Source organism: Arvicola amphibius, chromosome 4 (genome assembly GCF_903992535.2).
Source record: "Arvicola amphibius chromosome 4, mArvAmp1.2, whole genome shotgun sequence".
In the NCBI taxonomy this organism is placed as follows: domain Eukaryota; kingdom Metazoa; phylum Chordata; class Mammalia; order Rodentia; family Cricetidae; genus Arvicola; species Arvicola amphibius.
In genome coordinates this window covers 12,209,215-12,232,547 of record NC_052050.1, presented here as the reverse complement: position 1 = coordinate 12,232,547, position 23,333 = coordinate 12,209,215, and the positions used below count along the sequence as shown (strand labels likewise).

Genomic DNA, 23,333 nt, shown 5'->3' with positions numbered 1-23,333 from the left:
CCTTTAAAATCTTTTTAACGCTTTTCAAAGAAAACTTTTTCTCATTTAAAAGCATACCTAATTGCCTTTCTTTTAAGTTTTTCACGTTTTATGAGATTAAGCAATGATGGTTTGTCTGAGTAGATGTTTTATTCCCCCAGTGCTGGGGATCAGGTTTGCTGACTAAATACTGAAGCACAGAGCTAATTTTCAGTGTACAAACAAACAATCAGATTTTAGTTTGCCTTCTGACTATCCTCATGAAGATAATCTGGTACAGTGAAGACACACAATACATGCTACCTACAGTTCTTCAGGAATTTGACATCTGTCCAGTGTCCTTGTGTGTGTATTTAGAATGTCTGCTTGTGGCAAGAACCTTCCACATTCCATATGATCTGTGGCTCCCCCTAATCTCTGCAGATGGAGACCTGAGCTAGGTCCTACCCTGCCTGGCTATTGGTTAGAAGACAATTATTCAGAAACCTAAATATCTGTACAAGTTTCACCATCATCCAGTCCCTTTAGTCCTGTGGAGGCCAGTGAACCGACGCAGTGGGTAAAGGAAGTGCTTGCTGCCGAGTCTGATAGCTTAGCTTTAGTCCCAGTACCCATGTTGTAGAAAGAGTTGTTCTCTGACCTCCACACATGTGCCACAGCTTGTGTATGTGCACACGCATGCACGCACACACATGAATAAATGTGATTTTAAAATTCTACTTGTATATTCTCTTTTGTAGTCCTCATCACTTTTCTTGTGTGCCCCTTTTTGTTTGGCAGTAACATTTAATGATTGCCCTCACACTGAAGATCTTTGAGTTTTGTCTTTATATCATCTTGATACTGTAACTTCCCGTAGTGTTTTTCATGAAATCAAAACATACTAAAAATAAATAAATAAATAAATGGACTTTTGCTTTGGAAGAACTTAGCCATATACACTTAAGTTCATCTCTTGTTTTTCTGTTTTCTGTGCTTAATCTTTATAAGCAGATAAAACTTAGTAATCATTACTCTAAAAACCATCATTCCATATATTACAGTCTCGGTGACTGGCATTTGTGGAAAAACAAGATAGAAACAGGATGTCAGAAAGGGGAAGTTGCAATACAAAGCATCCAGCAGATGTTCATCTAGCTGTTACTATGTACAAGATAATAGCCCCATTCTGGAATACAGAGAGCAAAAGTTTAAGTCTAGGTGTTTCCATAGGAGACCATTTATCAAAGGAAGGTGCTCTGAGATGCACAAACTCTCGGTGCAAACAACAGAAGGGTATGATTCCTGAGGGTGGGCAGGGCAGCTGGGAGAAACCATAGTCAGTGGAAAGAAAGAGTAAAATGAGTGTATCTTAAATTCATGTTTCTTCAAGAACTGATTCTTACTGGGGAAAAACCAAGAATTTGAATCTTGCCTCTAAAATAGTTTTCTTTCAATCTCTGCTTCTTAAGTTAGTCTTGGATAAACCATACATAGCTTCTGTCCTTCAGATTTTTCAGTTCTATAAAACGGGCAGGTCTAGCTGCTCTGCAGACTCTTCAGCTTGGATTCTTTCCGTCTCTCCCAAGAAGAGTAAGGTCCTTGGGTAGAGACTGGAAGGGTTTGTGTCTGACACTGGTGTAGGTACAGAAGGAAGGAAGGGACACAGCTCTTGCAGAAGCACAGGTTGAACCTCAAGCTTTTCTTTTTCCTGGGTTGGCCTGATAGTCGTGTAGTCCAGGCTGTCCTTGAACTCATGGCATCTTTCCTGTCTCAGCCTCAAGTGCTGGGATTTATAGGCATTTGCCACCAAGCCTAGCTTTGGAGCTCATTTTTAAAATAGAAACAGGAGATAGTATAATCCCTTGGGATTAGCTAAGTGTTCAAACTAGTAATTCTGGCTTACTAAGTCAGTATTTATCACTGAGAACGATGTCTTCCTCTTGTTCTAGGCGATTCCTAATACATAGGGATTTGGTTAGGTTTGGGTTTTTTGTTGTTGACAAGGTCTTGCCAGCTGGCTTTAAACTCACAGACCCTCCTGTTTTAGGTTTGGAGCTTACAGGTGTGGCTCACCACAGTTGCCTGGTAGATTTTAACCAAGCAACATAAGTAGATTGGATCTTTGATCCTGCTCTATTCCCAGAGTTTTCTCCAAAATCATTCCCTTACCAATCCCAGTCAGATGAGCTTCTCGATAGTAAACCTGTGTCTAGCCCTGTCCTCTAGCCCTCCATTTATTTTTCATTCATTCTTTCTTTCATTTTAGACCAGGCTGTCCCTAAACTCAAATGGAGCCTTGATTTTTGTGTGAGTGTGCGTACATGTGTGACTTAATTGAATTATGAAGAATATGCAGTGTTGCTTAAAACCTACTCTTGTAATAAAATGAAAGAAAATTAAATTTCTAACCTAGTTTCTTAGTGGCTTTTCATTTTTAATCACGCTTTATTATTATTTAATTTTATGTGTGTGTGTATTTTGCTGCATGTATGCCTGAATATCACATGAGTGCCTAGTGTACTTGGAGACTAAAGGCTTCACATCCCTTGAACTAGGTTACAGATGGTTGTTGGCTGCCGCATGGATGCTGGGAATTGAACCTGGCTCTTCTGGAACATAGTAAGCCCTTTTTATCAGGCTTTCAAAGATTTATTTTTTTATAGTTTTTAATTTAATTAAATTTAATGAATGTGTACACGCATGTGACTTGTGCAAGTGCCTACGGAGACTAGAAGCATTGGGTCTTCAGGAGATGGAGTTACAGGCATTTGTAAGTTGCCTGATATAGATGCTAGGAACTAAACTTAGGTCCTCTGGAAGTACAGCAAGTGCTTTTAACCCCCGAGCCATCTCTCTAACCCTTGCCAGGCTTTTTAAAAGTTCATTTTGTATAATCACAAAAGATGAAGTTATTTTTAAAATGTATGTTGAGATAGGAAGTGATGTCAAGGAGACTGCATCAGAATCTCTTCTCTTGCAGCTTCTAAGATTTTGGCATGACAAGTTTTTAGTAGACCTGAGAACCTGTGTTATTTTAATAAGCACGTCAAACAGTTCTGGTCTGTACTAGTAAGAAGAACCATTTACCTAAGCTGGGTGTGGTTGCGCGAACTATGTAGTCTTTAGGCTGAAGCAGAAGGATCACTTAAGCTCAGACGTTTGTGCTTCTGGGCAACACAGCATGCTTCACCTCAAAACAAAGTAGGTGTTTGACATGCTACCACACACCTTTAATCCCAGCACTTCAGAGGCAGAGGCAAGCAGGTCTCTGAGTTTGAAGCCAGCCTGGTTTACATAGTGAGTTCTAGGACCGTTAGGTTTACATACTTACACACCATGTCTCAAAATAAGCAAAATAAATTTCTAGAACACATTTACTAAAGGGCCAAATAATGTAGTTGAAACTTCTCATGCCAAGATATAAGATGAAAAGCATTGCTCTACTAGTCATACCTAAGTATTATAAGAAAATACAAGTTTCTACAAACTTCCGTAGCAATACAATTCAAAATGCAATAAAATTATGTATAGCTTTTTGTAAGAGTGGCTTTACTGACCAGATGACTCAAGTTATTTTTGCCTATTCAGGCTCAATGCTTACTGTTACCTTCAAAATCCATTGTAAATATTTACCCATTAATGATGATGTGTAATAATATTTTACACATCTGATCCTTGAAAATGTCTTTGGTTAGGGATGTAGCTCAGTGATCAAGTATTTACCTAGCATGTGTGAGGACCTACTCTCCATCCTCAGAGCAGCAAAGTGCAGATAGGCATTGCCACACGAGCATGCAATCTCATTGAGTGCAGTTAATTCTTAAAAAAAAAATTTGTAGGGGGAGGAGGAGCGGAGGGAGGGGGGAGGAGGAGGGAAGGAGATGGAAATTTTTAAATATAAAAAAAATAAAAAATAAACCATGAGAAAAAAAAATTTGTAGGTTTTTCCCACTGTGCTTCCTAGCGTACTGTCATTGCACGCTAACCTCTTCTGCTAAAAGGCTGGGAGAAGCTGTAGTTTGCGGTTAAGTGGATTTTGTGCCTGTATTAGGATCTGAAGGATGCTTCAGGAATTGAAGTTGGAGTTTGGAACTGGACGTGCGTTGTAAATTTATGTGGAAATGGGGATTCACTTCCTTTTTACCACAGCGAGTGTATAAAAACAGTTTGACGTTGCTAGAGATTCAGTCATAATGCCAGTTGTTGAGATGGATTTACCAGAATATAAGCATCTCCAAAATAGACTGTTTTGCCTTATAATTTTAGGTTGAACTCCTTCAAGAATAGAATCTACTCTTCCCAAAGCTAATTTCAAAAACCAGTGTTCAGCAGCAGTGGTTAAGGGTAGTGTTTGTCTAGAAGAAGAAAGTCCATTTCATCCCCATGCTCAGAAAATTTAGTAAAATGTCTCCACTCTTGGACCACTGAACTTGTAGTTTGGTTGTGAGCCTCGCCTTTAGTGGCTGAGCCATCTCTCAGCCCATGGCACTGAACTGCCAAGGGCACATCAGAATACTCATTTCACCTTCCCTTCATCTTTTCTCTGTTGACACTGGGTTGCATTTTGTTCATTTTGGCCTCAAACTTGCTATCAAGCAGAGGATGATCTCTTGAACTTTGATTCTCCTATCTCCTTTCAAGTGCTGAGGTTACCTTGGTGCTGAGGGTCAGACCCAGGGTTTCATGCATGCTAGGCAAAGTGTTCTACCAACTGAGCTATGTTTCCAGAATACTGACTGTATTTCTGACAAAATTCCTGGATGTAGTGATGGCCAAGTTTGCAAGAATAAATTAAATTCCTCATTGGCACTGTTTGACTTAATGTGTTTCCCACAAGGTACCTGTTCACGGGGAATTCGGTACCTAACTGTTTCATGGCTTTGTGTGTTTATCCCTCCACTCCCTTCCCTGCTCCACTCATAACTTTCCCACCATCAGAGTCCAATGCATTTGCACTGATGTGGTGTTGTCTCAGTTCTTCGGCTACTTAAAACTTAACACAACTGACTAAACACTATTGATGAAAAATTCAGCAAGAATGGAGGAAAGTTCTAGAAATCATTAGTCTGTTTGTTATTATTGCTAATTTTGTTTTGAAACAGGGTCCTGCTCTGTACCCCTGTCTGGCCTGGAACTTGATATGTAGACCAGATTGGCCTCGAACTCACAGAGATCCACCTAGTGTTTAGGTTATTCCTACTGTGCTCAACCTTAATGTTCTCACTGAAAGGCTAAATCTATCATCTTTGGACATGCTTGTTTGGCTGCTGCAATCAAACATGACTTAATCAGCTCTCCAGCAGTAAATGACACTCCTTGCTTGGATAACAGTGAACCACATGGAAACTTTGGAAATAGGTGGAGATGTTTAGTCTGTAAGTGCTGACCCACACTGTATTCTTATAGTTAACTACAGTGGCATTACATAGTAAACACGGTGCTTAACCATCTAGCGTAATCACTATGCAAGTACTGATGTTGTGGTGTATATTAAAAGCCTGGCATTCCAAATTCACTTTTGTCTTTTTATTGTGCATATGAACTTGTCAGTGTAGCGGGGGTAGGGGGAGTGGAGTACCGTGGCAGTACTGGTGTTGTTTGAAGCATCCTCATCTTAAAACTTGCTCACCATCACCCTCAATGCCCTGTGCAGTGGTGCAAAAAGAGGAGAGTGCATGGACTTCTTCTGTTGCCCTCCTCTGCTGCAGGGTGGGGAAGCAGAGATGCTGGACGTATAAATGAGTATGGCTATGCACCAATATAGTTTTATTTTTAGACTCTAAAATTTGATTTCACACCATTTCACATGTTAAAAATACTCTTCATGTTTTTCCCAATCATTGAGAAATGAGCCATAAAACAAGCAGTGGGCTGGATTTGGCCTGAGGAGTACTGTCGTTTGTGGGTAGACAGCTGATCTTCAGTCTGGATAAATAAAAATGATCCAGTGGTTCTCTATCGTGGTTGAAGTTACAGATTCTTTCCAGTATCATTCTACAGACAGTTTTTGTTAAAGGCATTGCTACATATTCCCAGATTGCATTCTAGAGTAAAATATTTGTGTCTGCATCATGTTGTGGCAGTACACACAGAGCTGGAAGAGGGCATTGGATTCCCTGAAGCTAGAATTATAGATGTGAGCCACTAACTTGGGTTCTGGCATCTGAACTTGGGTCCCTGGAAGAGCAACAAGTGCTCTGAACCACTGAACCCTCGCTAAGGCTTTTAAACCTCTACTCCTTAACTATCTCAAATAAAGTTGTCTTTTCCCTATTGGCATAAAGCTGTCAGTAGTTTTGATATGTTTTTTCTCAAAGAATAGGTGATTTCTTCTTGTATATTCTTGGACTACCCAGCTGAAAAGTGATATTCTTCAGAAAGGAACACACAGTCTTTGGCTATTTTAGGTTGTAGAAGGGCACTTGGAATTAGCATCTTTCACCGGGGCAGTAGGTGTCAAGTGTACTGGGTCTCTCAGTCTATTTGCTTTTAGAAATTACTTTCTAGCTTAGGTTCTCAGCTTTTGGATTAAGTTCTGGCCCATGTCTTTACAAACAAAGTACGATTATAACAAATGATTCTTGGGGATTGGGGACAATGTAGCTATCTGTTTCCAGCTTAGCTACAACTTGAAGGTTTGTAGAGTCTCTCCAGGTTTGAGACTCCAAAATGTAACTAAAGCTCACTGATGTACATTGACTTTGCCCACAGGATGTTTGAGGCTAGAATCAGGTCTGCAGGCTACAGTGCCGTTGTTTACATGTTTATATGGATCCTAAAGATCCATAGCCAAAAAGTTATCTCACTGCTTTGCAGAGGAAAAAGAATTAGAAGTGACACTGTGAGGTTTAAGTCTGAACCAGGAAATGGATTTTTATGTGAAATTTGATTTTAAATTTCTTTCGGTAGTAGAGACTGGACCAAGAAAAGTTAACTCAACTTCAGGTTAAGATCAACAAGTCTTAACTTTATAGTGTTCCTTATGTACCCCCATGAAGTCCTCTATTGTATTTGTAGAGAGAGCTGCATGACTTGGATAATGAGACAACAGAAGCGAAATTCAGGTTAATAACATGACCTATACTGAAAAGAGAATCCAACTTTGTTTTGAGACTGGTCTCATTCTTTCTGTGACTAGCCTGGTACTCTGCGCGTAGATCAGGCTGGTCTTGAACTTATAGATATCTCCCTGTTTCTGTTTCTTTGTTTATTACTCCTTTTTGTTTGTTTGTTTGTTTGTTGTTTCATTTTGTTTTTCGAGACAGGGTTTCTTCTTGTAGCCCTGGCTGTCCTGGGACTTGATCTGTAGACCAAGCTAGCCTTGAACTCACAGAGATCCTCCAGCTTTTGCCTCCCAAGTACTGGGATTAAAGGTGTGTGCCACCATGGTCCAACATGAGAATCTAACTTTAAGTCAGTGTACTTTGTACAGTGAAGAATTGATTATTGAGCCACTGAATTCTGTCCACTATTGGGGAAATAGGGACCTAGGAAAGTTTGGAAACTTGGCCAAATCACTTACTCAGGGTTAAAGAAAGAACTCCAGTTCCCTTCTTTTTCTTGACACCAGCACTAGTAAACTACTTCTAGTTTACTTGACATGACTACTGAAATTGTTAAGGAAAAGTTAGTTAGGGAGCCTTCTCCCAGCCCTTCCTTCTTGAAGGTGAAGTTGTCAGATGCCAGGCAGCCAGCATTGGACACAAACAACAGGGACCATCAGAAGCCTGGGCCCCCAGAACAGAAACCCTGCTGTGTGCTCATGGCTTTCAGGGGTACACTGTAGATTATAAACAGTTTGTGCTTTTTAGTTTTGTTTGTTTGCTTGTTTATTTGCTTTTGAGATTGTAAGAAGAGCTTTCTCCATGGTTTTACTCCTTCAATACGTTTAAAAGCTACTGGTTTTTAGAACTCAGGAGGTGTCAACAGGAGTATCTTGAGTTCAAGGTCAGCATAGGCATGGCCTTGTTAAGAAAGAGTCGGGGGGAGACCAGATTGCCCCACCTCTCCAGCCCCAACATAACTTTTTTGATTGGAGACCGTTTTAGCCAAGATGTGTTTTCCATGGGAATAACATAGAATGCATTATGTCCTTGAGTAGATACGGCTGAGATGGGAAAGAAGGCAAGACGGGAATAGTTGAAGTCCATCATACGCTTAAATGTGGGGAGTATAAATTATTTTAATTTCAAAGTCCCGAATGCACAAAGGACTCTCATTTAGTGTCTGTAGAAGCCAATATTTGATAGCAATTGATGACTTTTTACTTTTTCCTTTGTTCTGAGACAGGGTGTCACTATATGTCCTCGACTGACCTGTTTGTCGGTATTACATGCCTTTTCTGTGATCATTACCACTTACTTGGTTTTCATGAAATTTTGAATTTCTAATAGAATTACGAACTAATCTGAGCCCACAAGATTTCAGATGAATCCCTTCAGTCAGGTATGGGAAGCATTCTGTTGAAGTCCGAGCACTGAGAGACAGGCACAACGGTGGTGGAAAGTGTGTAGTAGCTTTGGTTTTAGGATGTGCCTTACTGGGGCTAGACAGATGTCTCCTAGGTTAAGAGTCCTGGTGCTCCTGCAGAGGACACCCATGTGGTCAGTTTCCCGCACTCACATGATAGCTTACAATTATGTAGAATTCCAGTTCCAGGGCATCTGACATGTCTGGTTTCTGTGGGTACCGCAGGCACATGGTGCACTAGCATACATGCAGACAAACACTGTAGTAAATCTTTTTTAAGATTTATTTTTAATTATGTATGTGTGTGTGTGTATGTGCAACAAGTGCAGGTGCCCACAGAGGCTAGAAGAGGGTGTTCAGTCCCCTGAAGCTAGAGTCACATGTGATTGTGAGTACAGGTAAGTGGCTGTTGACTGCTGGGAACCAAATATAGGGCCTCGAGAAGAGCAGTATGCACTCTAAACTGTTTAAAGTATTTGTAGTTCTAAAATTGCCATGATTTCTTCTTCTTTCCTCCACCCTCCTCCTTTTTTTCTCCTTTTTCCTCCTATTCTCTCTTCTTGCTCTGGGTCTTACTGGATATCCCAAGCTTACTTGGAATTTACCCTGTAAGGAAAACTGGCCGTGAGCTCATGGCAATCCCCCAGCTTCAGCCTTTCTAGATTATAGGCTATATTTACCTACAATGCTGCAGTTACCTTTACCCATATTTTAAAGAGTTAATACACAGCTGAGCTAAGTCTCACAGCTCTTTGAATCAACATGTGCTGCTATAGAATTAAGATCTTTCTAATAATAGCAAGGTAAGTCCAAGTACATACAAACAATGGGGACAGGTTTGTATAGTTTAGCCATGTATGATAAAGGACTAAAGACCTGACATAAACACGGGTTGGACTTCGCCACAATGTGAGTATTGTGCCACATTTGCAAGAACAAAAGTTAAAGAACGCCTTGCAGGTCAGACTTTATGATCTACTACTTCAGTTTAGCATTTACTAGCACAAGTATTTCATACGTGGCGGTGATCTCAAATAATTATATTTGATAACACAATATTTTAGGTTTAAGTATACCTAGATTCATTACATTTCTTTCCTAATTTGGTGTGGAAAAATAATGTTCCAAATTTTATTGTTGGAATTGGCACTGAATCAATAACATTTTATTTATTTATTCCTTTTGGAGTGGTGTTTGAGACAGGGTCTCAGGTATTCCGGGTTTGCATCAAACTGGCTCTAAAGCTGTTGCTATTGTGAACTCCTGATCTCTGGTGTGGGCTATCACTCCCAGCTAAAATATTCTTTGGTGTGCATCTTTTGTTCATGCTGAGTAAGTTCTTAGGGCAGACCAAAGGCCATTAGAGATTTTATGGGGCATAGTGTTCCTGATTTTCTAAGAGTTTTGTGTGTGTTTGTATTGCCGCTGGGATGTGTACTGTTTTCTGTAAACCTCGAACAATAGGGTGGTGTAAGTATTTACTTGTAAGGGAAGGAAGGATGCTGCTTTAGATAGTACTCATGTACTCGTGATGAGGGCATTCTGACTTTCATATTTCTTACCTTTGTAAGATTACTAGTCCTAATGCTTTTTATGTAGTTGAATTTTTACTGTTTACTTGTACATGGGTTTCTTTTCTTTTATTGTTGTTCTTTGAGGCAAGGCTCACATAATCCAGACAGACCTTGAACTGGTCCTCAGGCTGCACCTCCATTTCCCAAGTGCCAGGATCCCAGGCTATGCCACCACCAGTTGGCTTCTTTTATCTTTGTCTAGATTTTCTATTGAAGGATGAACTCAGTGTTTCACCTGTATGAGAAGGAGGAACCAGGAGAGCTTAGCAGTTAAAAATGTTTAACTCTGTCCAGAGGATCACTGTGGTTATAATTGGAAAGGTACCGAACGCTGTGTACTCAAAGTTGGTATTGAAACTTCCACACAGTAGCTCATTCCTTTAATGTCAGCACCTAGGAGGCCATGAAGTCCTGCTGTAAGTTCAAAGCCAGTTCTGGTTATTCACTGGAACTCTGCCTCAAAAGAAAGAAAGAGGGAGGGGGCGAGTATTAAAAATATTTGTTAAAAAGTGAGAAACCCTGCCTCAAGAAGAAGAGGGAGGGAGGGAGGGAAGGAAGGAAGGAAAACTATTTGTTCAAAAGATAGTACTTAGAAGTACTACTATCTGCCACGAGGCATGGTGGCACATGCCTTTAATCTCAGCATTCCGGAGGTAGAGGCAGGTGGATCTCTATGAGTTTGAGACCATCTTGGTCTACAGAACAGCCAAGGCTACAGAGAGAAACCCTATCTTGAAAAAAAACTAAAAGAAAAGAAAAGAAAAGAGCTAGTAGTCAGGGCTAGAGAGATGATGGCTCAGCAGTTCAGTGTTCTCGCTGCACAGTCCTGAGGACCAGTATGCAGCAGCACCCATGCTGGGCAGACAGGAGGATCTCCGGAGCTTGCTGGCTTCCAGCCTAGCTTAGAAAAGGCAAGCCTCGGGTTCAGGGAGAGACCCTACTCAAAAAGGACTAGACAGAGTGATAGAGGACACCAGCACCCTCTTCTGACTTGTGTGCAGGTGTGCACAGGCATAAACACCTGTACACACATGTGCAGATACAATCACGTTTAGTGCATGCATGTATATATACGTGTATGTGTTCATGTGTTGTGTGTGTGTGCCTATGTACATGTGTATTGTATATTACGTGTGTGGGTGTGCTTAGGTCCTACAGGTCAGGAGCCAGTGGCACAATCCTCCTTCTTTACTCTGAAGTAAGTGCCAATTATAGCAACTTCATTTTACCCTTACCAGCTCCTTGAATACAAGCAGCTATGTGTTCCCATTTAGAAATAGAGAGGAGAAACAGAAATGACAGTTACAAATGACACATCTGTATTTATGCTCAGTTCCCCATTTGTGTTCAGTTCAGCTGTAGAACTCTCTTTAAAACTGAAAGGTACCTTCTGGAGGATTGTGTCTTAAAGCAGATAATTCAAGCACTTCAACTGCTCCACCTTCCGTGATGCTTAGTTGTTTCACTGTGTGTTTTGGGGAGTGGAGGGGTTCTGAATTTACAAACAACACAGGTTGCTTGAGGGAATGGATGCTACCCAGTTTGAAAAGGGAAACCTTGGGGCTGAGGAGATGGCTCAACACTGGCTGCTCTTCCAGTGGACCCCCTTCTGGCAGCTCACAACCATCTGTGCCTCAGGTAAAGAGCAGCAGATGAGTATGGGAGCCTCAGTCCATACTGCTGTGTTCTTCAGCAGCCTGTTTTTGTGGCCAGAAGTGTGTGTGGGTGTGACACACAGCCCCAAACCACAGCCGGTTTCCCTGGATGAAGATTGCCCTAGATTGAACAGTAAAATGGTTACTTACATTCGGTCTTCACCTCGAGTGTCTTTGTGATGACTGTATTGAAACAGAAACTGGACGAGTGTCTCAGAAACTGAAGGGTGACTAGGCTTATTTTGAGCTGTTCCAGCCATCATTTTTCAGGCCAGGCTGCTTTTGCCTAAAGGAATGGCTGGCATTTGGACACTTGGCCACCCTGCTATCTCAAGGAAAGTAACTGAGGATTTTGTTGCTAGAAGTATAAAGCTTGAGCTTCCAGCTAGTGTTCGAATATAGGAAACCCCAAATCTGCCCGACAGTGGGAGTGTGACAGCCTTCCACAGACTTGTGATAAGATGGGCATACTTGTTGGCAAATATGGTTTTTAAATACTGTATAATAAAACGTACCAGTGTTTGAAAGCTTTGTATAACTTAGTGATCTGCTGTGTTCCCATTGTCCAGTGTCAGGTGCTACCAACCTGTGGCCAGATGACAACCCATTCAGAGTGCAGGGCCGACAGAGCCTTCAGTGTAGGGGACCTGAGAAGGAAACACTTTTCTAGGCCCACAGGGACCCAGCCTTCAGGAAACTAGGCCTACCAAATTTGGTGTCATAACAAAAATCTCTACAGTGACCTGGAAACTTTTGCAGTGACAAATTTTTGTAATGCAGACATTGTTTTCCTTTATTTCGGTCAAGCTAACCTATTGTCACAGGTCAAGTACAGGAGCAAATGTCTTGCTGTCATCCATTAAGCCATAACAAATGTAGGTGCCTGTTTTGGCTGTTTGTGTATTTGTTCAGTGTAGTACTGAGGACCGACCCAGGGCCTTGTGCAAGCCACACAAGCACGATTCAGTTATACCTTCAGCCCTAGAAGTGCTTTAAAGTTAGTATTTGTCAAAGTAGTTTCTTTGTTTCCTGTTTGCTTTCTTCTTTTTTCTTTTTTTCCTTTTCTTTTTTCTTTTCTTTTTCTTTTTTTTTTTTTTTTTTGAGACAAAAGTCTCCCTATATATCCTGACCTGGCCTTACATGTGGTAGTCCTGCTTCAGCTTTCCTGAATGTGACTGAGCAAAGTATGTTTGGACCAAGTGTAGGGCCCCAGAGCACAGCATAAACTGTAGCATCTAAGCCCTTGTAACTTTGTTTTTGTTTTCTTCTTGTTTTCAGGGTGAGTCTGTGAAGTATTTCCTGGATAACTTGGATAAACTTGGAGCACCAGTAAGTTTCAGAACAGTGGTTCTGGTCATTGGTATTTGGAGCAGTTATCAGGGTAGCTTTTTCTTTTAATTTGGGGGCAGCTTGTTAGGAAAGTTAGAGAAAATGCTAAGCAGCCTGCCTTTTCCTTTTCTTCTGGTGGCAGTGGGCAGATTCATCCTCTTTAAGAAGCTTCGTAGCTACAAACACTGACAGTTTTCCTCATTGTTTCAACATGAAAGAAATTTGTGTTTGAAAATGAGATTGCACATCGTCTGTTATTTTCCAATATTGTTGGGGTTTCTGTATCAGAAATAGAGCAGGACTCCTTTGTATTGGAGTCAGGGAAATAGGGCTCTTTCCTCAAGGTCTGCTGAAGAAACTGAGGGAAGAGAGTCACCCTTGGAAGGAGCTTGTTATCTTCCCAGTGTTTACTCCAGAGTCTGACTCAGCTGGGCTGAGGCCTGCTCGTGGCTTTCCTGTACCCATGGCAGGCAGGAGCTCCACTGTCTGCTCTTTCCTTGGCGAATACCCAAGAGTCGTTGGAAGTAAGGTTTTCACTGCTTAGAGCTGTTGCCCGAGAGGTAATTTGTTAGTCACAGAATCTAGTGCAGCTGCCTTTGCCTCCTCTTAGATTTCTGTTGTGAGAGCTTCTGGGCGCTGAGGCCTCAGTATTAGCGTGCTGATGAAAAACCCAGAACTAGTCTGCTGCGGGTAGGAGAGTCGCCTGCCATGTACTTGGGGCACCAGGACCTGTACTTTTTTCCCCAGCAGGTTCATTTTCACATTTCCCTTATGTTTTTCCTATTGAATTTGCCTGCTGGGTGTGATGTGATGGCACACATCTGTAATTCAGGGGGCTGAGACAGAAGATCATAAGTTTAAGGCCAACCTGTTTTAAAAAACAAAACTAAGTTTTAATTGTATTTGTTTGCCTTTAAAGGAGTATTTTTTTTACTTGCTTTCCCACATAGATATAAGAATCTCCCAGGACTTGGGTTCTTTCTAACTTACTTTGTGCACACAATGCCTGTAAGTGGAGGGAAGCGCTAGGGATAATGTGTAGGTGGGGGTACTGATGCACATGTGCACACGCCAGTAGAGGTGCCTGCGTTTGGGATTGTACGTCTTCTGGTTGTTTGAGACAAGGGCTCTCCCTGGTACCCTCCTGTCCCTACCTCTCCAGCTCTGGGGTATAAGTGGGGCTCTGCTAACACCCACCATTTTGATGTGGGTGCTGGGGATCCAAACTCAGGACCTCAGGCCTATGCTGCATGCATACACTTCACTGAATGAGTTTACCTCCTATGCCCTAAACATTTTCTAAAATGTATTTATTTTTATTTTTTGTGTATAAGTGGTTGTCTGTATGTGTATATGTGTACCACTATTTTTACCTGGTGCCCCAGGAGCCCAGACAAAGATGGTGGTTTTCTTGGAACTGGAGTTACCTCTGCCATGTGGATCCCGGGAACTAAACCCATGTCCTCTTCAAGACCAGCTCTCATTACATAGCCCTGGAACCTGTTTTATAGACCAGGCTAGCCTTGAACTCACTGAGATCTGCCTGTGTCTGCCTTCCACTGGAATTAAAGGCATGCACTGTCATGCCTGGCTAATGATGTTCTTTTAAAGAGTGCTTTCTTACAGTTTAAACAGAGCTAATTTGATCTGCTTTTCTGTTTTCAGTTAGGTTTTTCTCTAAGCACACCATTCATATACATCTTTTCGTTGTTGCTGGGATGGTAATTTGAGGCAAGGTCTCTTGTAGCTCAGGCTAGAACTGAACTTACTGTGTAGTCAAAGTCAAGGACCTTGAACTCCTCCTGAGCTTCACCTCAGTGCTAGCACAGCAGGCTTCGCTTCAGCAGCTGTCCTCCTTTTCCTGTCTGTATTAATTAGCCCTTGTTTCTTTGTTGCATGTATCACAGTTGATAGTTACTTTGTCTTTTACCCATTCTTCCATGAGGACCCGACTTCCATCTTGATAGTCAGAGTTAAGTCCCTGGTGCCTAGTGACAGTGCCTGGCTCAAAGTACACAATCAACAAATAGCTTGTAAATAAGTAGTCTAGCCAGTCCCAGCCATTTATAGTAGATGCTTAAACTGCTGAACTGAGAAGAGTTCTGAAGCCCAGAGAGCGCAGAGGAGAGCTGTGTAGTCAGCGGATTATTGGGAAGGGGAGGAGAGTGAAGCTGGCCGTGCTGTGTTTCTCACCCATTCTGTGAACTTAGGACAAGTCACAGAATCCCATTTGCTTCTCTCCTGTTAAAGCTACAGAGACCCTACTATGTGTTGAGCCCTGGGAAAGACATAAAATGCAGACAGCTTTGTAAAGTCAGTTTTCCATCCTACCTTGACTTTTAAAATATTTTAACCATGAAGCTAAGTATTAAAACTGCTCCTCTTTGAGTTTTGCCAAAGAGCCATGGGACTTGTGGAAAAGTACTAGCCTGAGAAAGAAGAACCAGTCAGGGCATGTAAGGAAGTGTGCCACTGGGGTGCAGTTACTCTCTCCTGCAGCTAGCGGCTGCCTTTGTTCAAGAGCTTGTTTCCGTGCTCACAAGGTCTGGAAAGCCCAACATGGTGGTAGGATCTGCAGTCTTAGAACTTGTAAACTAAGGCAGAAGAGTTGTCAACAAATTCCAGGTCAGCCAGGACAGCATAGCAATACTCTGTCTTAAACATGAGAGCGTGCACACACGCCTGTGCAGGCACATACTCACACACTCACATGTGCATAAATGTATGATCCTACCACTGAGGAGGCAGAGGCAGGAGGATCATCACAAATACATGCCAGCCTAGTCATCGTAGCAGTAGCCACCTGCAGAGACAGCGGTGCTCCTCCGGGACAAGTGTGCCCAGTGTGAATGTCCTGGTCCTCAGCAGAGGGCTTTCTTCATCAGTGACTGTCAGCGGAGATGCCCAGACCCAAATAATAACACAGAAACTATTTTAATTACAACACTGTTTGGCCAATAGCTAAGTCATATTTCTAGCTAACTCTTATATTTTAAATTAACCCATTCCTATTATTTTGTATTTTACCACCAGGCTCATGGTTTACCAGTAAGGTTCCAAGGCATCTGTTTCCTTCGGCAGCTGCATGGCCTCTCCTTGACTCTGCCCACTCTCTCTATGTCTTTTCTACCCTAGTTATAGTCTTCCCTGCTATAGACTGAAGCAGCTTCTTTAGTAACCAGTGGTAATAAAACATTCATGGCATACAGAGGGGAATCCCACATCAAGTGAGTAAGAGCTGCTTGAACCGTTGCCTGGAAACAGACTAGCCTATGGTCCAGAATGCACACTGTTAGTCACTTGTGCTAGGTTAAAGGTTTTTCACATGTATGACAGCATGGGGCTTATTCACCGTCATGAAGAAGGTGTGTACAATGAAGAAGCTTTGTGACAAATTAGAGCGTAGGTCAGAACCAAGCATGGAAAGTGAGCCTCATGAATTACATTCTCAGATCCTCCTGTTTTTAGAGGGGCAAGGAACAGCATGGAGATGCGTGGGCAATGAAATTATTCTGGCCTGACCTAGGAGTGGGTACTAGTGGCAGTGCAGGAGGGTGAAATCAGCTGGGAGTTTCACTTACATGTGAGATGTGCGCCAGTGGTGGGTGGAGCCTCACACCTGTAATTCTAGCACCTGGGAGGCTGAGACAGGAGGATTGAAGGATCTCAAGCTAGAGGCCAGCTTGGGCTACTAGTGAGACCTTGTCTTTTTTTTTTAATTATTTAATTTACATATCCATTATTGCTACTTGTGAACTCCTAAGTATAAACCCTTTTCTCTTCCAGGATTACATTCCATCACAGCAAGATATTCTGCTTGCCAGGAGACCCACCAAAGGCATCCATGAGTATGACTTTGAAATTAAAAATGTTCCTTTCAAAATGGTTGATGTAGGCGGCCAGAGATCAGAACGGAAACGTTGGTTTGAATGCTTTGACAGTGTGACATCAATACTGTTCCTTGTGTCTTCAAGTGAATTTGACCAGGTGCTTATGGAGGATCGCCTGACCAATCGCCTTACAGAATCTCTGAACATCTTTGAAACAATTGTCAATAACCGGGTTTTCAGCAATGTCTCTATAATTCTCTTCCTAAACAAGACAGACTTGCTTGAAGAGAAAGTACAAGTTGTGAGCATCAAAGACTACTTCCTAGACTTTGAAGGGGACCCACACTGCTTAAGAGACGTCCAAAAGTTTCTGGTGGAATGCTTCCGGGGCAAACGCCGGGACCAGCAGCAGAGGCCACTGTACCACCACTTCACCACCGCCATCAACACGGAGAACATCCGCCTCGTGTTCCGCGACGTGAAGGACACAATCCTCCACGACAACCTCAAGCAGCTCATGCTCCAGTGATGACAAGACTTGCTAGTTTAATACCTTGTTGTGGTTTTGATTGTTTTCTGTTTGTCTTGTTTTTGTTTTTTAAATAGCAGTTTACAACAGCGATTAGAAAAGTCTCAGTTCTGTGTCTAACTTCTTAGAGACCTTGTCCTTCTGCAGCCTTCAGTGTGGGACTGAAAGCTGCTCAGTTAACAACACATTGCCAATATCTGCTGGAATCCAGGCTTTGATCGCTTTCACCACGGCTTCCATTCAAGTCCAGTTGTAACTTTCCGGTCAGCCTCACACTGGGTGTATTTCAGGTTTGAATTCCTCTGCTTGCAAGCTGAGTTTTCCTGCAGTGCCAAGAGTAGGCAGCATCCTTAACTCTTTGTAGGGACGAGACTAGGAATGCTCAGCTCTAAGATGAGACCCGAGAAAGAGTGCCTTACACAGCATGAAGGGGTTGGTAGAGGAAGTTGAGTCTCGGGCTCAGCAGCCTAGGTTTTCTCAGTATCTGTAGCTTCTGAAGGTAATGTCTTAGTGTTTAAGTTTACAGTTTGGAATTACCTGATGCTGGTGTGCTCACAAATGGTACATGGACTATGTTGATCTAAAATAACCAGTGGCGTGCAGTTTGCCTTTTCCATATTTAAGTAGCAGTAACTTAATATGCTGTGTTAGGAACATTTTTGCCATAAACAGCACCTAGAAGGGGCATGCACCATATCTGCTCCAGAGTGCCATGTGTGACTTTCTGGTCTGTCTCGGTTGGTTCCGTGCCTTGCTGGAGGAAAACTCTGTTGGCTCTTCTTTCTTTTGCCCTCCAGTCTCAATCTCAGCAGCTCTAACTCTGGTGTTTTGGGGGTTCTTTGTCACCAAGAGCTTGGTGGGCAGTATTTTCCTGTGAAACATGCAAGAAGTCATCCTTTGAGTATCCCGTCCATGCTTAGTGTCCCTGTGGACACAGTTTGTATGTGTCAGTGCTGCTGTTGTGTACGAGATGACAACCTTAATGAGGTACATTTGAATGTCTTAAGAATGCATCTAAGGATAAGTAATTATTTTGGTCCATACTTAGGAGGTTTGCCTTTCACGTACACACACATGCGCACACATAAACACAAACACTGCTAAGTTAAACCATGCCCATAAAGTAGCTTTGTGATTAGAGATACCCATAGTGACTGGCGTACGAAAACATTTGTCATGTTCCAGCTGGCCTGTGGAGTTTTCCTAGCCTGAGCACACCCCTGCTTTCCCTGGAGAATGCGTGAGGACTGTGGTGCCTATCATGTTACTGTGTGACTCTTGTCAGGCAAGAAATTGGGCCCTGAAAAATTGGTCAACTTGGTGGCTCGCAGGCAGTGGTGTTCCTTAGTCTTGATGGCAGGTGTGAGAACTGGGCCTCTTAGTGTCCTAACGGGGGATGTGTTCTCGATAGACCTGACTTGTCTTGGATTTGAACTCTTGCTGTCTTTTTATTTATAAATTCCAGTGTTTTCTTGCCTCTGGTAATACATGAGCTTAAGACATGTAGTCCAATATCACAGTGCAGGTGTTGGTAGCATAATTTAAGTATATTTGAAATGTTCTACATCTAGTCCTTTTTGCCAAAAAGAATGTATCGTTTAAGTGTATGGGGTTAGCATAACTCCAGTGCTGATGGACATTTGAACACGTGTACAGTAACACTTGGTTTGTTTTGTGTTAATTTAGCAAACATTGCTGTGCATTGGCCACAACTAACTGCAGTGAAGGTAGAAGTCAGTCCCTCCAGAAAGCAGTTATAGCCAGTTACACTTAACTCTGGTGAGAACAGAAACTGTCCTGTCAGAGCAGATCACTGACTTTCTCCATTGTGACTATTGCCAAGAAATGACAAGAGCGCCCGGCTAGACACAGCATCCTACTGGGCATCTGCACCTTCCTTCTGAAGCATGCAGACGCTCAGAACCAAATGCAGTCTAGGTACATTCTGAAGCAGTGGATTGCTTACTTGCAGTTTATACTGGGTTGTTTAGAATTCAAAGAACTGTCAGGCTCAGCCAAAAAGTTCTGGTCCATTTTGAAAGGAATCTTACAGCTGAAAGTCAGGTCCTTTTGTGAATTGAATTGTGTGAAGAGGAAGGCAAAATTTAGCCAACAGAATTGAGAAGGTGCTCCACCCTCCTTGCGCTGACTCTTGACTCCCCTGGTCCCTAAAGTGTGACTTGGAGTCGAAGCTCCGTGGGGCATTGGACTCTGCATGTCTTGGGCGAGTGGATTGACCCATGCCTAACTACCCCTTCCTGCAACGCACGATCACACAAGTGTCTTGGTTGACTTTGAATTTTTTTTTACATTTTACAGAGTTGCCTTATAAATGAAAAACACCACAGATTTAACCTTAATTGTTTCTAATGGGGAAAGGGCTTCTTATCATCTTCAAGGTGCGTTTCTGCCACTTAAATATTCTTAATGTTCTGAAATGCTGCTTTCTGCCAAATGCTGTCTGTATTAAATTGATGCCTCCATTTCAGTTTTTCTATCTGGAAAGGGTTTTGATAGCCAGAGGGCAGCTGCAGCCAAACAAGCCAGGGCATCCTGAAGAGGAGCACGTTTTCTCTCACACTGCCATGGTGGGCACTTGACACCCAGCCGGTCCTTGTGACACTCTCCAGGGAAATGCCTGCTCAGTTGGTGGCAGCTGTTGATTTAAAGTGAGAGAAAGTAGGACCACATTGGTGCCAGAAGTGACAAGTGTTGTCAGATGCAGCACAGCCTGTGCCCTCTAAATGAACCAACCACCTTCCAGTGTAAACCCAGATGCTGGGCTTCTGTTCTGACGGATGTCAGCGTTGGTGCTCACATCCTGTTAGGCCTCGTTTATATGAAGAATAAAATCTCCAAGTTATGTGGTTATATCCTGAAACTCAAGCTATTTGGAAATCCCTCAAATTGGTGCTTTCATTATTTAATGATACATTTAGGCAAAACCCAAACAAACCATTTGAAACGTGACTCTGGATTGCAGTTTGTAGCGATGTTCTATTTCCCATTCAAGGAGACCAAGTGTCAGTGTTAATCTGAATTTCCTGTATGAACTCATGCACCCTACCTGTAAAGCCCAGTCAAACCTTTGTAACAAATTCCCAAATAAACCTAGAGAAAGCCGCTCTGCTACCTTTTCATTTCTTTTAGTTTTATTAAAAGATGGAGAGTACAGTCTCGCAGGTCCTCTCATTTGGAAATAGGCCTTTGTTGTATCTTCCTGTGGTTTCAGCACGTTGCATTCCACGAGCCCAGCGAGCCAGTGCCGTGCTGCTCGGGAGAAAGCTCTTTCTCCTTTCTTTTCTTCCTTTAACGCTGGGATGGCTTTTCAGTCTAGAAAGCATGGGGCACATGATGCCCATTTGCTTATGGTACGACGTTAGGACTTAGTTTACACTAAAGATTGAATTCTGTGTTCAAACATGATGATGGCTTTCCAGATACCATCAGCTGGATGCCGCTAGCCTCACCTGGCAGGCGCTTGCCCGATTCATCTAAGCGGTGTGTGTCCACTATCATTCTTCGCCCGCCTGAATGTAGATGAGCATTGACTTGACCTGTTCATCCCTATATATAGCATTCAGGTCTAACCATCCAGTTTTAAGTGCCAGGGATGGCACAGAACACTGTTTTCCATTTGTTTGTCTATTTGTGTGTTTTTGAGACGGGGTCCCCCTGTCTACTCTTCATCTTGAATTTGAGATCTCCTGACTCAGCCAAAAGCAGAGGCTACCGCTTGCCTTTTCAAGCACATGTGCCTGTATCTTGTGGGCTGTCAAGTGACTTTTGTGACCTTTGCTGTGTTACGGTGATGAAACTCCAGATGGATCGAAGCCGACCTGAATGCAGGAAGCATAAACTTCCAGTCTGTGACAATCACTGATCTTAAGAAACCACCTTTTTGCTATGTGATTCTGATTTTATTCACAGATCCAGCACTGCTAAAAAGAGTGGCGATTTTGGCCCTAACCGTGCCTGTTTGATGGTAGCAGGAGTTGACGGACGGGGAGGAAGGAGCAATGTGTTCTGGTTGAGCGCATACGGTAATGAAGCAGACTGCACTGTGTAACCTCTCTTTACCTCTTTCTTACTTGAAAGCAGAATCGCAAAATATTCTAGATGGCTTTTCTCTATTACATGTGAGCTTGTGGGGCACAAGAAGCCTTATCCGAAGCACTCAGTGCAACCGTCGCAGATACTGCTCCTAACGAGACATGGTTTATTTTACCCTGAATAAAAGTATTTGTGGCTTAGATTTTTTTTTTCTGTACATCTTTTTATAACTTTCCAGGAACTAGGCACATTATCTGATACTGTTGTAAATTTCTTTTGGCCAGTGCTTTGGTTCCAGAGTAGCAGTAAATTATTTCTACAGGAGGTCTGAGAGTGGAAGGAATGGTTTCTTTTTATAAAATGAGTTGCTATTCATTTAGGCTTTTTACTTTTGTACATATTTTTGCAAAATTTGTTTCCTTACTATTAATATTTGCTTTGTAAAAATTACTGACATTTAATAAACCTTTATAAACGATTTGATAGCATGATGTTTTAACTCTGACACTCGAGTGAGCTTCACATGTGAAAGCAGAAGTTAGCACACCCTGCTGCTGAAGGCGCGGAGGTCTACCTTCCGTCTCTCCAGCTCTTCCTATGCGGAAACATGTGCTGGCTAAAGGTGGGAGACACAGCCTTCACGGAGTCCTCGGGCCTCTACTGTCGTGAAGCAGAAAGGGACACACCTGCACCCCGCTTCTCTCGGAGGCGCTGGGTCTCTGAAGGCTTCTCCGCCCCAGTCTTACCCAGTTACAGCGGGATTACTCCTAAACCTGCTGTCATCACATCGGCATTTAAAAAGCAACCACGCCACCACTCGTTTTTCTCCCTCCAGTCAACCTTATTTTCAGATACAGAGTGGAGGAGTGTGGTCGGGCGGTGGAGGCGTGGGTAGTAAGGCTTCCCAGCATCTCACGTGTCACTGCTTCCCCAGTGAACACCGGGCATTCTTTGGTATGTTTGTCACTACTAACGAACCAATAATGAACTGAGCTTGGAGTTTACAACTGCTAATCCCGGCTCTAGGAGGGCTGTGCCAGGAGGACTGACCAAAGTGCCTGGTCAGGCTGACTGCAGTCTGGTCTAGAACGAGACTGACACAAAGAGCCGGTACAAAAAGGATGGCTGTATATGAAAGCCTCCCGTGATACCTCAGTTTCCCCTTGAAGTCCTTTTCTGGAGGCCATGCGGGACCCTGCATTGCATTTGCCCTCTCTTCTCAGCTGTTGCTTGTCCCTTGTTCTCCAGACTTTCTTGTTCATGCCAACACTGGCAGTTTTGAGAAACGCTAGCCAGGGATTTTGTGGAATGTTCTACTGGGATTGGCCTGACGCTGGCCCAATACTTTCTCATTAGACTGTAGTATGGGGTTTAGAACCACCAAGTATCCTTTTTTATGTTGTATATTCCCATAAATCTATTTATAAAAATAGATGGTCAGCCCAGAGGCCTTAGTAGACGATAAGAGACAGCCATTCTCTGGCTGGAGAGATGACTCAGTGCCTGCTTCATAAGCATGAGAGCTTTAGCTTGACCCTCAAAACTCGCATGAAAAGCCAGGCATGGTAGTTCACACCTGTAACATCAGGGCTGGAGATGGATCCGTGAAGCTCGTTGGCCAGCCAACCTGGCTGGGTCCATAAGCTCCAGGATTGGTGAGAAACACTGTCGCTAAAAGTTAGAGAGTGATAAAGACCATGGTGTCAGCCTCTGGCCTACACATGCACACAATCACACACAATATGTGCTTGCATGCATCCATGTACACACAAGTACATGCACAGACCACATACAACAATTGCCTGTGCTTCCTGATGGCCTAAGGTAACTCCTCCAAAAGGGTCAGTTGACCAGGGGGTTTACCCCACAGGTGGAGAGCCACTGCCTTCCTATTTTATAAGGAGCAAGTTAGAAGTCGTTAACTTTTTAAAAA

At 42.8% G+C, this 23,333-nt stretch overlaps 1 protein-coding gene across 1 annotated transcript in view; it reads left to right on the top strand.

The window, feature by feature from the left end:
- The window catches only part of Gna13 (G protein subunit alpha 13), a 40,921-nt gene extending 19,043 nt beyond the window's left edge, over window positions 1-21,878 (top strand). Inside the window, exons 3-4 of the mRNA XM_038328049.1 lie at window positions 12,938-12,988; window positions 16,775-21,878. Coding sequence (XP_038183977.1) covers window positions 12,938-12,988; window positions 16,775-17,347 — 624 coding nt within the window. The 3' untranslated portion in view covers window positions 17,348-21,878. The remainder of the gene's footprint in view (window positions 1-12,937; window positions 12,989-16,774) is intronic.
- The last annotated feature ends 1,455 nt before the right edge of the window (window positions 21,879-23,333 follow it).